The sequence below is a fragment of the Mytilus galloprovincialis genome, chromosome 7 (genome assembly GCF_965363235.1).
Source record: "Mytilus galloprovincialis chromosome 7, xbMytGall1.hap1.1, whole genome shotgun sequence".
NCBI lineage: Eukaryota > Metazoa > Mollusca > Bivalvia > Mytilida > Mytilidae > Mytilus > Mytilus galloprovincialis.
In genome coordinates, this window is record NC_134844.1 from 37998125 (window position 1) to 38016003 (window position 17879).

At 32.3% G+C, this 17879-nt stretch overlaps 1 protein-coding gene across 2 annotated transcripts; it reads right to left on the minus strand.

Annotated features, from left to right (window-relative positions):
* Positions 1 to 3908: 3908 nt before the first annotated feature.
* Positions 3909 to 14229, minus strand: LOC143082920 (alpha-1,3-mannosyl-glycoprotein 4-beta-N-acetylglucosaminyltransferase C-like). 2 transcript variants are annotated; one of them, XM_076258935.1, is made up of 5 exons: positions 13290 to 14229; positions 9559 to 9713; positions 8580 to 8626; positions 6400 to 6493; positions 3909 to 5527 (listed from the first exon to the last, which is right to left on the minus strand). In XM_076258935.1, the coding sequence occupies exons 2-5, from the start codon at positions 9686 to 9688 to the stop codon at positions 4056 to 4058; spliced, it is 1743 nt and encodes a 580-aa protein (XP_076115050.1). In that variant the 5' UTR covers positions 9689 to 9713; positions 13290 to 14229; the 3' UTR covers positions 3909 to 4055. The 2 variants fall into 2 exon arrangements, with proteins under 2 accessions (XP_076115050.1, XP_076115051.1); XM_076258936.1 differs by lacking the exon at positions 9559 to 9713.
* Between the last annotated feature and the right edge of the window lie 3650 nt (positions 14230 to 17879).

Here is a 17879-nt window from a genome sequence, read left to right on the forward strand (position 1 = left end):
AGACAAGAAGTTAGCAATATCCTTTAACTCTACTTTTCGCTATATAGATGATGTTCTTTCACTAAATCATTCAAAATTTGGTGACTATGTGGAACGCATCTATCCCATCCCACTAGAGATAAACGATACTACTGATACAGTTAAATCGGCCTCATATCTTGACTTACATCTAGAAATTGACAATAAGGGTCGGTTGAAAACAAAACTTTACGACATAAGAGATGACTCAGTTTTATGGTCAGTTTTGGTTGATGCTGTCAAATATGGTCAGTTTTCAATATGGTTTATTGATGCAGACAAGTAATTTTGTTACACGAGTCAGTCTGAGGTATGAAAACTACTGATATTTGTTTCTGATGCGATATTTTGAATAAAAATAGGAAATGCTGGCACTCTCAATTGATGCTAAAAAACATTTTGTGGTCATTACTTTCCAATACTGCTGTAACTTGTATATTACAGTCCCTCTTGACCTAAAATTATAACTGAATTAATGTGCAGCTACATAGATTTGTAGAAAAAAGAGCAAATAATGTCAGTTTACATGTTTAGATTGATGCGCGGTCAAAAGATTTTTGTTAAACAGGTCTGTCCGAGGTATGAAAACTACTCATAAGCAGATATCACATTTGTTTACGATTCAATGTTTTGAATAAAAAGAGGACAATGCTGATACAGTACTATTAATTTAGTGCAAACAAAATTTTGAAGTCATTGTTTTCCAATATAATTGCTGTCATTTGTACAATACATCCTTGCCTACAAATATAACTGGATTACTGCAGTGTGCAGCTAAATGTATATAGATTTACATGATGAAGAGCAAATATGGTCAGTTTAAGTTTAATTTAAACACATATTTATTTATAATAGTAGATTGGGAAACAAGTTATTACATTTGGTTAATGAGGTCAGATAATTTTGTTTTACGAGCCATCCTGACTCCCGGAATGACAAATGTAAAACAATTCAAATAATAATAAATACTAAAATTTATGTACAAAATATGAACGGAAAACAAATAATTTATGTAAGACATCAACAAAAGAAAATCACTGAATTACAGGCTTCTGACTTGGAACAGGCACATACATGCAGAATATGGCGGGGTTAAACATGTTATCTTCATTAGAAATCTGAAATAAAACCGGCAAAATAGCAAAACTCTATATAATATTAATCGCTATTTTGCCCAAGCCCCATATATATACAATATTTCTTAAAACTAACAAATCAATTCTAGCCGTAGAAATTATCATTAAAAATCAATTCTAGCCGTAGAAATTATCATTAAAAATCAATTCTAGCCGAAGAATTTATAAATCAATTCTAGCCGTAGAATTTGTAATCAATTCTAACCGTAGAACTGTTTTAGAAGTAGAACTAACCTAAGATTTGGTCAGTTCTAGGTAGAACTGTCTAAAACTGTTCTAGGGTAGAACCGTCCAAATCAGTTCTAGGTAGAACTGACCAAATCAGTTCTAGGTTAGAACTGTTCTAGCTAGAACTGACTTAAATGGTGTCAGGTTGACAGTTCTACGTACTGTCCTAGAACAGTTCTCCTGACAGATTTTTTGAGAGTTTAGAAGTGATCTCATCACTGTAATTGGTCAATATGCACTGCATTGCACACAGACTTGTCACGCCAGTACCAACATCCAGTACCTGACAAATGCAAAAGACATCATGAGACAGCTTTTCTTAGCTTTTCTTCTTCCACCAGAATTCAGCTGTCCGAAAACATGGTTTAAAAGAGATAGAGGTATAATACACCTTTAAATTTCATTAAATGTAAATTTATGAATTGATACATGTACATATCCACTTTATTTATTTGTCAAATAAAGTTAAGTTTTTGTGTTACAAAATGTATCCATCATATTAATGAAATTCAGTTTCTTTAACCATTACAGACCATCCTTGGTGACATAGTTGTAAAACTTGAGGACATTTGTTACACCAGATGCATCTAACACCTCCACTCAGTAATGTCAGTCAAGCGTTGCCACACAACATTCATTGCCACACTCGCTATTAAGATATTTATATATTAATATATCTTCCTATATCTATTGACAAATATAATGCTTACCCATGTTAAAATGAGCATAGACCATGGCATGAAAGAATTATTTCTTAAATGAAATTGAGAATGGAAATGGGAAATGTGTAAGAGACAAAAACCCGACCAACGAGCAGAAAACAATCGAAGGCCACTCGAAGGCGTCTTCAATACAGCGAGAAAATCACGCACTAAAAGGCGTGCTTCAGCTGGCCCCTAAACAAAAATGTATACTAGTTCAGTGATAATGGACGTCATACTAAACCCCGAACCATGTACAATAAACTAGAATAAGAAATCACACAAGACTAACAAAGGCCAGTGGCTCCTGACTTGGGATAGGCGCAATAATGCAGCGAGTTAAACGTGTTTTTTTTTAGATCTCAACTCGCCTCTTTATACCTCTAGCCAGTTTAGAAAAAAAATAAATACGCAACAATACGCATAGTAACACTCAGTTTAAAAGACGTCCGAGTCCGATGTTAGAATACGTAACAAAAGAATCTAAACAAACTTGATGACAATGTTACATAAATAAACAAGGGACTACTAGTAGTTACTGGTATGCCAGAAGCTCCAACCCTCAATTAAACTGATTGAAAGATTGAGTCTTCGTCCTATGGATATCAAGCACACTTCATCTCGTTAGGGGTTTAGTATCATACCATCATACAGTATATGTAAAGAACATAACCCGTATCATGCCAACAACTGGATTTAGAATAAATGTGTTTATTTCCGATGTAAAGATCCTATAAGTGAATCAATACTAAAGCCAAAATATTACATGACCTGACAACAGTATCGTAACTATATCCCTTCTTAATAAGTCTGTTTGAAAGTTTTGTTAACTTCTGAGGCGAATGCCGACATTTTTGTGCTTCTAAAGGTATATTTATACTATAAAAAATTGGATGTGAAATACCCGGACGTATAAGATGTCTTTATGTTGACTTATATTTACGAATGATTAAGTTTAGTTAATGTTTTGACCCGTTTGTGATGACGAAAACCCTAGTGTAATATATTTTCTGTAATACATAAATTTCTCTCAAAACTTCATTAAGTTCATCGAAATGCCAAAATAAGTCTGTTCTTTTCGGTTTTGTATTTTGCACTCAATTTTAATATCCGATCCTTCATACATTTTTGTATTATTCAGAACTGTCAGTTGATATGTGTTTTACAAGGATCACCAGTCCTTCACCTTTCATTTGATACCTTAATAACTAAAATATGTTCTACAAAGATTTATATTAACACCTATCCGTGGGAACTTCCCTTTTTTTAATATGTACTATTTTCTTATACGTTCTTTCGTCGCCGGGTCAGAATTATGAGTGGGTCTATACCTTCTGGTAGTCTAGTTATAAATAAAAGAATTTACACACAAACGATTTTTTACGAAATTAACGCAGACATTCTTGCACGCTCTATGTTAGTTCTACTAATTTTTGGAGACACATTCAACTAAGCAGTCACTTAACGAGAGGAAATTAAAAGAGAAAAAAACACACCTTTTGATATGAGCAATAGTCAGACTCTTTTTGAAAGTTTTCGTGGCTCTTACAAGGCCTGTTTTCATATATGCAATTTTGTTTGTTCTGTAATAACCTGTCTGAGTGTAATAACTTTTAACCGCTTCTTCGTCAGTCTGGAAAGAAAAAGATAAAAAAAAAAAATACACTTCTTGTTTAGTGATTAACTGCTACATTGTATGTTATTTTCGTTTAATGTACTGTGTTGTTTTGCTGTAATTTCAAAGTTGTTGTGGATGACGCCTTTTTTTTTATTTCGGCATATTGATTAATTTTTTTTTAATATACTGTAGACAAAACAACACAACTTTGAGAAATGTAGTTTTCAATTTGTAGTGTATAGGTATTTAAAATGCATGTTCAACAATATTAAGTTCCCTTTTGTTCAATTGATATAAAACATTTTTGAATTGAACACCATTTTATGAACTTTAATTTTCTCTTTTAATCATGTGTTAATGATGCTTTTTCTTTTTATACTGAATATTCATCATTCTATTTCGGGGAATTCGATTAATATTTCTTCTGATTTGATCTGGATGCTGATTCGCTTGTTTGAAATTGTTCGCAGCAGGAAATCTCTGTTGAATTGCGGGCATTCCTTGAAATGGTTTGTTATTCCGACCACCTGTTTTCCGAAAAATTTCTTCTTGAAATTGCATTGCATTAAAATGCATTTTTTGCATCTGCTGTGCATAAATCGGATTATTTTGCATGCGGTTTCTTAATTCTTGAGCTACAAACTGTACTTTGTCGAAATTTTTGTTTGAAGAATGTGACGGATTTTCGATCACAACGTCTCCTTTTCTGAAGACAGATATTTCTCTTATGACAACCCAGTTACTTTGATTGGCTGTCACATTCAAAATAATACATTTTACATTGGCTGGAAGATGTATCTTTTGGTCGTCTGTGTCAAACAAATTCCCATTTGCCTTCCCAATTATAGACCAATCTTTGCAGTTTTGGGATATTTTGACATCGCAATTATAAAAAATATCATTTGATCGTTGTGGAAGACCAAATCCTATATATAGACGAGTGATATTCTCTAGATTTAAAAATTTGATGAAATATTGGTCTCCTTTCTTTGGAGACATTCCCCAAAAGTAATCATCTGAAAGATCGTAGGCTTTCTCTGGTGTATGATCTTCAAACGTTTCTATATTGGTTGAGACATCGGCTCGAGGATTTAGATTGTAGAATCGTTTCCTAGAAAATGAACGTTTTGCAGAAGAATCCTGTAAAAACTGATGTTTCCCAGTAAGGGATGAAATCACACCTTTGTGTTGGAAAAGAGACGGTCTTCGCCTTATATCAGTAAATTGTGTTTTTATTTGTTTTAGATAATTGAACAAATTGTCGGCAGGTTGGTCCCAGTAAAACATCAGTAAGAAATTTGCTATTTCTTGTAGGTCACTGCTACGAACTAATTTACCAAGAAATCCTAAATTTGAAAATTCCAAACAAAACCATTCTTTTTGTAAGTTTGCATTTGATATGAAAAATTTCATATTTGCAAAGTAATCAGGAGAGGCTTCAACGTCATCCTCGAGCTGCATATAATAATATGATATATTTTTACAATACATGAACATAAACGCATAGTCGATATTCTGCTTGCTCCGCCATTTAACTCTGTCTTGTGTGTCGTTAAACGTTCTAGGCAGAGACTTAAAATCTGGAAAAAGGTTTTCACGATAATGAAATACTTGCATAAAGCCTGATTTCAAATGATTTGCATACTTGTGCTTTAAACGGTATGCTGTTTTTCTTATCCATGTTTGGTTTTGATCTGCCAAATATATAGCTAATACAATTTCTTGTCTTTCATTTTCATGGGTGTTCTTTATTAGTGAAGATAATGTTCCGTCCAAGTAACTGACGCCTTTCCTCCAAACAGTTGGTATCCCGATTGTTAAATAACCTGCAAAAATTAAAAAAAATACGTAACATGCAACATATTATTTTTAATTGGTCAATAAGTTCTTTATTTTTTTACTGCATGAACTGGAATATGTTTCACTTGACTACTGTTTATTTAATGCACGAGTATGACCATGCTTAACGAACACACAGTTTCTTTGTATATCCGTTTTTAAGTAAAAAAAGTGATCGTTATACAAATAAAACCCTCAAAACCAAAAGGGTACATGTAAATTAATGTAGAAACAAAAGCTTAACAAAACGTCTTAGGTCATCTTTGTCCTGGGGAGTTACTGTTTAAGTAGTGTTGGTACATGTAGGATTATTGCATAGGTTTAATGAAGATTTAGATAGAAGTGCATCATTGAGAGTACTGTTTTGTGCGCGCATATAACTTTTGAGAACTAATTGTCAACCAGCACCTTGATAGCGTTTTTATAATGCGAGAATATGCTTTGCGTAACCGTATTAGACCGCCTACAGTCCCCCCTTAAACGATTGTTACAAGGTTCCTTTGAGTGCAGATATCTTAGCAATCTCTCTTCACGATGGATTTCTTGTCCCCATTCTAAACGGACGTGGCTGCGTACTTGTACATCCCGCAAAGCCGACCAGACGCTCTTCCTCGGAAAGGGGTTTACTGATAAAAACCTTCAGTGATCATATTTCTATTTCCAAGTCACCCTTGTGGGTGTTCAGACGATGACATCCGATACTTTGAGTCGGAGAAACATGTCGCATAGAAAAAATATACAATCTTTTAGAATGATAGCAAATCAAACTACTTTACTGAAAATATAGCAAACTGGCAAACTGTTTTTCAAAGACCAAAATGATAGGATTTTATCATTAACTATAATACATATATTTTACTTTTGTTTTGTCTGAAATTGCCGAGTATCAAAGCCGTTTTTCTGTTGACCTGTAGTTGAAAGTAGTTGACACTTTCCAAATCAGTGGTGTTTACCTGAAATGAAATGACGAAGATTTTCACTTTAGTGCTTCCTTGCACTACTTAAGATATGTAGAAACGAGTTTGTAAACGAAGGACGACTGTGTTATGTAATTTTATTCAATAATTGCAAACCTTCGTCTAGTGATTCGTGACCTCAGTAGCCGAGTGGTCTATGTTGTCTTACTATTATCAATATATTGCCAACGCTGAGGTTGTCTGTTCGGATCTCGCATATGGCAGGTGCATTCGACTCCTATCTTAATTGACTAGGATTGTCGGTTTTCCTACCGCAATATAGTGGTTTTCTCCACCCAGAAAAAACTGAGCGTCACGAAATAACACATTAGTGCTGAAAAGTGCGTTTAACAACAGCCAATTAACCAATCAATTTATTGTTTCTTTTGTATTGCAGTCTCTTTCTCTTCTATGGTGTGTCTTCTGTACTATTATTTGTCTGTTTGTCTTTTTATTTTTAGCCATTGCGTTGTCAGTTTATTTTCTATCTATGAAATTGACTGTCCCTCTTGTATCTTTCGTCCCTCTTTCACATATACTAATGTTTTTTTTTTGTATTCAATATATACAAAAATGGTCTCAAGGGAAACAAGAATTGTTAAATGTCATAGACGCTTGATCCTCGTCATTCAGATATAAAAAGATTCTCTAAATGATCTTTTAAATACTTTCCCCGTGTTGTTTCCCTTTGATCGAACCTTATTCTTTCACTATTTTATTTATCTTGTACCATGTACACATCGACTGTGTAATAATATATTTATTTTTATCGGTTTCCACATTCAATTCCTTTTGGTGCATGGCTATATAATTACATTAGACTAGAGGAAACATGTTTGATGCATCTCGAGGACCACGAAAGGGTAATTATTACTGAATTGACTGTGAGATGTGCAAATATTTGATTTCCTATAGAAACTGGAATTTGGGCCGGGATACCGGAAAAAATAGAATTTATAACCTTTTCAAAAACGATATCGGGAATGAATGTCATTATTTATTCCAATGTGTATTTCCATCATTATTTTTGTAAAAACTTAGAAAAACACAAGTACACACCCGTGATATCGCGGGTCCGTGACTGAATTAAAGTATATAACTATGCCTACGCTTTATTTTAGTAATTGGTATTGTCATCTGATAAAGTCATGTCGATTATAAGATACAAAGTTTTCTCTGCTTTCAAATCTTTCTGTTTGAACCAGTCGACCTGGAAGTTATCAATTATTGGAAATATTAATTATTTGGTAAACAAAAGGTCCAGGCTATCCAGGAATGGGGTATTTTTTAATCAACAGCATTGTCTTATATTAGTTATCTTAGAAAGTCTTGCTGATTGCTGAATAAAGCTACAATAGGGAACAATTTGACAATGATTGAATTTAGTAGTGTCAGCCCTTTGATTATGACCCGTGTATATAGCAAAATCCTAAATACACCGTTTGGTGGTGCGCCTGTCAAATGCGGAACGTACAGAAGCTAACAGGTGAATATACTATTGGTATCGGTATCGGATTAGACCCGGAACTTGTTAATTATTGGCAATATTAATTATGTGGAAAACAAAAGGGTCTGGAGTGGTGTAATTTTTAATCTACACCATTGTCCTATATTAGTTATATAAAGAGTTGAATTCTTTGATTTGTCGTTTTTACCCGATGACGGCTGACAAATTGGACCTCGTAATTTTAGTATTATAGATATATAATATGTTAATCTGATTGGCTAACTAGCAATCTCGTGATATTCCTTAATCAATTGCATTACATAATGCAACTTTTCATTCATGATGACACGAGGTCCCACAATAAAGTGCACTGGTAAATGAAATAAAAACTTGATAAAAGGCGTGTTTTCATGATCCTATAGGTAAAAATGTAATTATAAGTATTGAATGCTTTTTTTGTAACTTTATAGGGTTGTAAAAGCGTTGACCGTGCGCACATTTTTAGTATGAAGCGCTTCCGCGCTTCATACAAAATGTACTTCGGTCAACGCTTTTACACCCCAATAAAGTTACAAAAAAAAGCATTCAATTCTTAAATGAATGATATGTCCATATAAGGATTCAATTAAAACCTACCTCATTGTCTTCTTCATACACGTGACCATATCCTTTGCATTGTACCACTAAAAGACAATAAAACACATCAGTCGTAAGCTGGGACTATTATATAAGTATAACAGTCTCATGTCATAAAATTATTAAGTTACTTAAAATTTATCTGAGAGTTTGCTTTTAACGTTGATAATGGTCCTGTGGATATAAAATGGAACTAGCCAGAATATAAACTCTGGGTTTGACAATACATCAATATTGCAGGAAATATAATAGCTGAATGCAGTTTAGCTAGTATTTAAGATAAGTTAAATTAAAGTATTCCACCCTCTAAAATTGTATATGAACTATGTCCACCATCTTAGATTGTATATGAATTATGTCCACCCTCTAAAATTGTATATGAATCTGTTATCTCCTAGATTGGACTATTATGCTGCAATTTATGAGAAGAATGAAATATATCTGACATTTGTGAAGAAATAATTTATTATGAAGAACAATGCGTATATAGGTTTCTTTTTATATTATAATAGAACATGTATGATCTAATTGCATGGTTTATCACGAAAGCTTGCTTCACATTAGTTGTTCTTAAAATGTATTGTCGAATGTAACACATGAAAATGTATCAAACTTCGTTTCCCACAATAATTGTTGTTCCGTATTTTTAAGTGGTTTCGGTTTTGCATAACGTTTTGAGAGCGTATCAAAAGAGCATAGCCAATTTCAGATGTCCATGTACGTATATTTACACACCTTGAAACAGTACGGTTGTTTAGCAAGTTACTATAATGTAAAATTTACACTACAGGCAAAAAATAACCGGAGGTTAAATAAATCGTCCTGAAAATGCATGAAATATTTGCCACTGGAAGCTGAGCAATTAACAATGAATCAATCAATAAGTTATACAACTGGGCCTAGATTGATCACTGTGAGTTTATACAATTCCTACATTACTATTGATGTATGGATTGTGGCCGTTTCATGATAAACTCACCTTTACTAGATGTTTCAAGTAAATACACGTATAGCAAGGAGTTTAAAATCTGCAGTACAAAAAAAATAATAGCAACAGTTATTATCCCTTTTCGGCATTTTTTGAATGGCTGCCATTTCGAACTGCTCATTTTATTCTCTCCTTTTCACTGAACCCTTCAAATAGAAATAACACTTGAAGAAAATATATTAATACTACACATTTGTATTATATGAATGACTGAAATTCTGGAGATTACTGTTTGGTAGTAGTAAGGTTTGATGGCTATTCAATGCTTTTTACACATCGTTGATGCACGTTGTATCTAACATTGACTACCTCTAGTTTAATTACAGATGAGAGTGTTATCCAGTCTCGCCAATGTTTTCATTGAGTGTTGCACATGAATTTACATCCACCGGTATTTGGTATTAAACTGATATGACAATTACGTAGGTCAATATGGCTATTATTGGCTAACGCCCCAAAAAAAATGATATATACGTGTCTCTTTACGAAAATATTTGAAGTATGATAATTATTTCCAAGATCATGTTGGCATAAACATATTTTAATTCGATATAATTTGTGAAATTATTACTTAATATTGAAACCCGAAATCTGTATTTGAAATAGATAAATGGTGATAATAGATAATAGATAACGCAACTCAGAAAATATTGTGATTTAAAACTTCATAGCTTGACGTTTTTTCTTTGTGATCGTGGTGTTGTGGAATGTTATAAATAGAATAGACAACACTTAAATCAATGCTAAGTTTAAGGGACCTGTAATCGAGGAAGTGGAGAATGAAGAGTAGAGAGCTGCACTAAGTCGGGACTTTTGCTCTTTTCTGAGATTTTGTATATAAGTGAAAATCATTCTAACATTGAAACTTGTCCCCCCCCCCATTTCATATTGATTGGTTGATGTCAGCTTAACATCCAGCGGCAAATATTTCATACTTATTCGGGATGAGAACAAATAAAGACATTGAATTCTTCATGTGTCAAATATTTTCATGTAATAGCGGATCGTGACTTCGAGAAGAATGTATCAGATTGTTCATGTATTATGCAGCAAGAACTCAATGAAATGCACACGGATTGTCAATTGTTAACGTGTGTCACACTTTACAAATTAGTGTCAACTGTCAAAGCAAAATAAGTTTGATTGTCCAGTAAAACGTGTGAAATCTCAAAAGGGAAAATAAATGAGTTATAGATGAGATTATTGAAATTTAGTTGGAAGTTCATGTAAATCACCAATATCTATACAATTAATTGAAACATCAGTTGTTCTGTCCAATCTGAAATGTACTTTGAATTGAATACATTTCGATAAATTTCTATTACTTGATGAATAACAGGACATGTTGGATATGCCTGAAACCACGAAAAATGAGAAAAATAATTTATATCAATGTATAGTCCAGCATAGTCTTCAACAAATAGACAAGTATCTTTATAATATGTCAAACTCTCAATCGTCCCTTTGTCTCCAAAGAAGGAAAGTTATCTACGTTCATATCCGTAGATATGGATATTTTAACACCCTGAAGTATCCAAGTACCGGCGGAGTACATTCGAGCGCATTGATAGGACATTTGAGCGAAAAAAAAATAGGACGTTTGAGTGCCAGAATTTAACCCATTTTAGCGAAAATTAAAATTGTCAAATATAAAAAAGAAGATATGATATGATTGCCAATGAGACAACTATCAACAAAAGACCAAAATGACACAGACATTAACAACTATAGATCACCTTACGGCCTTCAACAATGAGCAAAGCCCATACCGCATAGTCAGCTATAAAAGGCCCCGATAAGACAATGTAAAACAATTCAAACGAGAAAACTAACGGCCTTATTTATGTTAAAAAAATGAACGAAAAACAAATATGTAACACTGTTTATGTGTTACATATTTGTTTTTCGTTCATTTATTCAAACGAGAAAACTAACGGCCTTATTAATGTAAAAAAAAAATAACGAAAAACAAATATGTAACACATAGACAAACGACAACCACTGAATATACAGGCTCCTGACTTGGGACAGGCACATACATAAATAATGTGGCGGGGTTAAACATGTTAGCGGGATCCCAACCCTCCCCCTAACCTGGGACAGTGGTATAACAGAACAACGTAAGAACGAACTATAAAAATCAATTGAAAAAGGCTTAACTCATCAGATGGACAAAAATACAAGTGGACGTGGCCGGGTACTTATACATCCCGACACAAAAAGACGCAATGAACAGATCTGAGAGTACTCGCAGTTATCTGACAGCTAGTTCAAAGCCACTAACAACTAATAAACAAATCATGCATCTAAGACTAAACTATCAATCCGTACACATCCATCATCCAATGGACTTAGTGTAAAGACATCATAAACAGCCAGAGAAAAACATGACCTTGTGCAATGCTAAGTTACAGGTATCGACAGATTGTAGATCCATGAATATGTATATATATATAACATACTAGTAAAATTTAGTTAGCTTTTAATCTTCTAATAACAAAATCAATATTTATTCCAATAAAAACAATATTTAATGATCTTATTACAGTGTTGAATAGGTAACCTTTTAAAATAAGCTCATTTTAGAGAAATATTTTTAACCCTTTTTAGTAAATAAATAATATATAATAAATAAAAAAAATGTTTAATAGACTCAAGACAGCACACTATAAAACAAAATAAAACATGTGCTTTTTAAAATACAGCATTAATAGACTCAAGACAGCACAACATAAAACAATATAAAACATGTCCTTTTTAAATTACAGCACTAATAGACTCAAGACAGCACAACATAAAACAATATAAAACTTTTAAATTAAAATACAGCACTAAAGTCTTAAAGGTTAAATCAAATGTTAAAAGTCTGTTCTAGCCTGGAATTTATAACCTAGAGAACGTACGGAATGGGCTCTAAATATACCCCCTGTTCAATACTGTTCATAGAATTGCATTAGGAACTACTCTTTCTTTTTATCTTTTCTCGATTGTGGTGCACATTCCCATGATTCCTCTATACTTAGTATCTTATAGTAAAGGCCTTTATATTTTTTGTAGATTGGCCGTACATGTATGTCATTATACCTGTAACTAAAGGAGTGTTCAAATTTAAAAATATTAAAATTATTACTTCAACGTACAATTCTATCATATGTCATTATAACCGTAACTGATGGAGTATTATATATGAGAGAAACGTACGTTGAAGTAATAAATTTAATATCTTAAATTTGAATACTCCTTTAGTTACGGTTATAATGACATACGGCCAATCTACAAAAATATAAAGGACTGTTCTATAGTAAATAAAAATGTAATTTAGAAAAGTATAAAATTTCAATATGTTAGTAGTTTAATTGTCTTTATCATTTAAATAGTTCAAATAGGTCACGCATAGTTTACTTACTTAAGTTATTTAGATCAACAATTAGTGACGTATACTAATAATGTGTACATTAATAATAACCTCCAATAGTTCATATATTTGAAAGTTAAATGACGAACACAGCAAATATGTAGAAAAAGAGTAGAACGACATGCTACTTTATATGGTAGACAAACAACTTTGAAGACTTAACCGTTTTATGTAAATACATGTAGATAATTGGCATTTTGCCTATGTCGTAAAAAAAAAATGGAAATGATTTTGGGCTTAAACTTTTTATTTCTACTTTGAAAAGATATACACAAAGGTCTCCTTATAACTTTATACATGTACATACCTACACAACTCAAATCCATTCCATTCAAAATATACTTAACCATCCAATGTTGATGTATAATACACGAAATATAAAGAAATAAATTTCCTAACAGTTTAAAACTACTAGGGGGTCTTAGCGACCTTGAATGGCCATTGTTCCGCACGGTCGACCAGTTATTCAGTTGTTTGAAAGTAGACGCTATATGCTCCAATTCAGATTTCTTCTAAAAATACACTTAATTGTTATTTTTAAAAGTTAAGTGACCACCCTTTATTTAAATCGCGAAACAGGTGATCTTTAAAAGTCTGTTGTTGATATTTTCTTTAAGGCCAAATATATACTACAAAATAAACTGTGTCAAATATCATGGATATAATGTATTTAAAAAGAAGTCAAGTATTTTTTTTTATAGATTTCTAGCTATTTTAGTAAAGAAAAGACGAGAAAACGGACTTTTTATTATTAAAGTGTATTAATGTAAGTTTTTTGATTGAGTTAAGCCGGCCAATTGATATTTTACCGTGATTTTTTCTATTTTGTGATGTTATGCTATTGTTTCAGACAAAGGGAGAAGGTTTGGATCCATTAAAACGTTTAATCCCGCTGCAAATGTTTGCACCTGTCCTAAGTCAAGAATCTGATGTACAGTAGTTGTCGTTTGTTTATGTAATTTATACGTGTTTCTCGTTTCTGTTTTTTTTAAATTTTATATAGATTATTCCGTTGGTTTTCCCGTTTGAATGGTTTTACACTAGTAATTTTGGGGCCCTTTATAGCTTGTTGTTCGGTGTGAGCCAAGGCTCCGTGTTGAAGGCCGTACATTGACCTGTAATGATTTACTTTTTTTAAATTGTTATTTTGATGGAGAGTTGTCTCATTGGCACTCACACCACATCTTCCTATATCTATTTATATTATTACAAATATCATTAAAAAAAACACGTGTTGACAAAGTTACTCAGTTCATGGAAGTATTATATTGACAGGAACTCCAACAAACCGACTTAAAACGTTTATAGTGCGATGCCGCAAAATCGTTAAGTATCTGTTAATTAATTTGACATCTTTCAATTAGTTGTATCGATGCATGGGTTCAACGACGTTTTCGGGATACTCGTAATTACGGAATTTACCGAAGTAACCGGATGTATACATAAATGTCAAGGATATGACATTTAACGACCATGCCAATATTTGATAGTTGACAATTTATAATTTTTAGGTTTTCTATGTTAATAAACTATCAACATTTACAAATATTTCACTAATCAATATGGACATGCACGATTTTGATGATGAAGAATTTGAAAAAATTATCGGAGAAGAACTTGAAGAGTTTTATTGCTTTTGTAAATCTGAAACATGTTCAATAGAAAAGATGATTCCGTGTGAAGGACCCGACTGCAAAACAAAAAATTTCCACCACAGTTCCGCCATATCAGTTTACTGAAAAAAAAAGTAATGCTATTCTTCATTTGATTCAGTTGTAGTAAAAAAATAACCATCCCCCTTTTGCGCTACCAATGTGAAACAAAATCATTACTGACAACTAACTGATTAATTTCAAACAGATGCCATATGATCCCCCCCCCAAAAAAAAATAGATAAAAAAACATAACCGTTTGCATGGACATCATTTTCAATTGCAAATATCTATTTATTCTTTATATTCGCTTATTTGTTTCTCTGTTATTTGTTTTGTGCATAATCAGGCCAATAGAATTTTTTTCATATATGAAATGGATTTGCTAAAATATGTTTAAGGCTGTAAGGTGACCTATAGTTGAAAACTTCTGTTTCATTTGATCTCTGGTGGAGAGTAGTCAGAAAGTCACAGGACAAAAAGTCACAATTTATTTTTTCTGATTATTTTCTTTGAATAAAAACCGCTTAATTCTACAAAAATATTTTTGTATTTTTCTTGAACTATTGTATATAAACCAACTTTGTTAACAAAATTTATCAAAATAGTATCAAAGATGATCAAATAATTGTTAAAAAAACAAAATGTCAAAGTGGTTTGGCACTTAAATGGCTTCATGGTGCCAAGAAATGTATCTTTTGCCTGATTAAAATTAAATAAATCTTGATTTTTCAAGTATAATGACACATTTCCTAAACTTTAATATGAGTATATGTATTAAAAAGTAAATATTTCAAAATATTTCTCTTATATATTCAAACAATTGTCACCAAATTATTTGTGACTTTTTGTCCTATCAAATTTGTGACTTTATGTCCTGTGACTTTTTGTCCTTTGACTTTCTGTCCGTTTACCGTCTTATTGGCAATCATATCTTCTTATTTTTATATTGAATTATAATAAATGTCTTGTGTAAGGAAACAAATACATGTAGTTGTAATCTGCATGTATAATTGAGGTTTACTGCTAACAAATCACTTGTTGAATTGTTTACTGAAAGTCCGGTGTCAAATGTTTCATTCACTTCAACAAAAAGAAAATTTTATAAATTTCCCAAAGCAAATCCGTCAGACGCCAGAGCAATCTCGGACCAGGTTGAATTTAAAAAAAAAAAGAAGGTGTACATGTAATCTGTGTTTTAACTTGATACATACTAGAGACAATCACGGGCATATAATTATCCACCTCTTAGTGCTTAAAACAATTTCTATAAATATGTTAAGTTACATTTTACGATCGAGAAACTATTAATATTTGTGTTACACTCGATTAAAATTTACAATCTTTAACTTAAAATTTGAGTTATCAGGCGCCATCAGGCACACTACACGGACATCAAATTATTTTCTGCAAACACTCTACTTCAGAGTCATGTAATCTGCATAATCCGATATTTCCCGATTTCCTAGTTCTAGTAATAAAAACATATTAGACAAAACTAAAAATAATCTTATCTCCTTTCCAAATACAGTTATTTTTCTTTTGTCATTCTGTTAAATATGGACCGATTTTTAAGATTGTTTCAGCTGTAGTCTTTAATTATTGAATAGAAACAGGTGTCGTTATTCATATAGCGATTCGCAATTAGCCACGGGAGTTTCCGTGTTTATTTACATTGGTAGGTAGATAAGACCCTCGATAACAGATCACGTGATAAAATCAGTTTCTGTAAACTACACAAGCGAGGGCGGCATCGCAGATACCCCACAAAGGAGTTAACACATACTTGACATACTGAGTCGGAACCTTTTATTTTCCTAAAGAAATCAGTGGGGTGCGAATGTGCTAATTTTTCGTTGGAGTTCCTGTCAATATAATACTTCCATGCTCAGTTGAAAGTTAAATTTAATTTGAAAAGGAGGGAGTCCATTAAACCTAACACATTCAAACGTTAAACTTTGTCAACAAATAGAATGAACGACAACTGTCATATTCCTGACTTGGAACAGACATTTTCGGAAAATAAAATGTCTGGTCGAACCTGGTTTTAATACCAAGCTAAACCTTCTACCTGTCTCACAGTTGCTTACATTTGCGTTATATTGATAAAAAGCGTTATATTGAGACAAAAGCATCACTTAATAATAAAGAATTGAGTTTTATGTGACAACAAATAAAATTCTCCGTGAATATTTTAGATAATAAAATGGGCTATCAAAAAGTGCCATTCCGGCCGATCTGAAAATTATTTTGAGAGTACAAATAAAAATGATAAAGTTCCAGATATAATCAATTTTAATGATAAATTTGGAAGCCGAGTAGTTTATTACGAAAGTTATAGAAGAACGAAAAGACATTGGACCACTGTGTAAGTTTAAGGTTCAGACCAATTTAGACGAATTTTTTTTTTTTTTTTTTAAATATAAAATAACAAAATACCGATCTCCAAAGAAAATAAAAACATGAAGTCCCTTATCAAATGGAAAAATCAAAATCTCAAAAAAACTAAACGAATGAATAACAACTTTCATATTCCTGACTTGGTACAAGTTTTTCCTTATAATAAGCAGAAAAATGTTGGATCAATCCTAGTTTTAAAGCTAGCTTACATTTTACGAAATTTGCATAAAATTCAATTATTTTGAAAGCAATATGTGCACAGACAAAAGAAGGTAAAAAGGTAAAATAACGGGGAACAGCAGTGAACATCGTATTTAAATCACTTAAAAATGCTATGTCAAAAAGAAAAACTAAATGGCATATAGACAAAGCACATAAGCAAAATTGAAAGACAAGAATACAATAAATGACTAGAGCACTATAATACAACGGTTGGACGAATATGAACCGAGTCACTGCAAAACCATTACAAAAACGCAAGCTCTCATAGATCAGTAAAAGAACTTAGTAAAGGGTTTTAGAAATTTCTAACTTAATTATTTAACAGTTTTGTCTCAACCGAAAACGTCATTTGAATCTAAAACGAGTCTGCAGACCGTCTCGAGAATAAGTTCCGAAATATACAGAAAAGGGAGAAGGGTCATACCGTCCTAACATCAGCAACAGAAAACAATTATTCATGTCTATTGGCCAAAATGTTGGTCACTTGTGAAACTCAAAGATACAAAATGTTATGTTATAAAAGGGTTACATTAGTGCTCATAGGGAAACCGAGCGAGCTTACAATTTATTTAAAGTACATTTCTTTAACCTGAACTGTTTTTATTTGATTTTTTATCCATGTA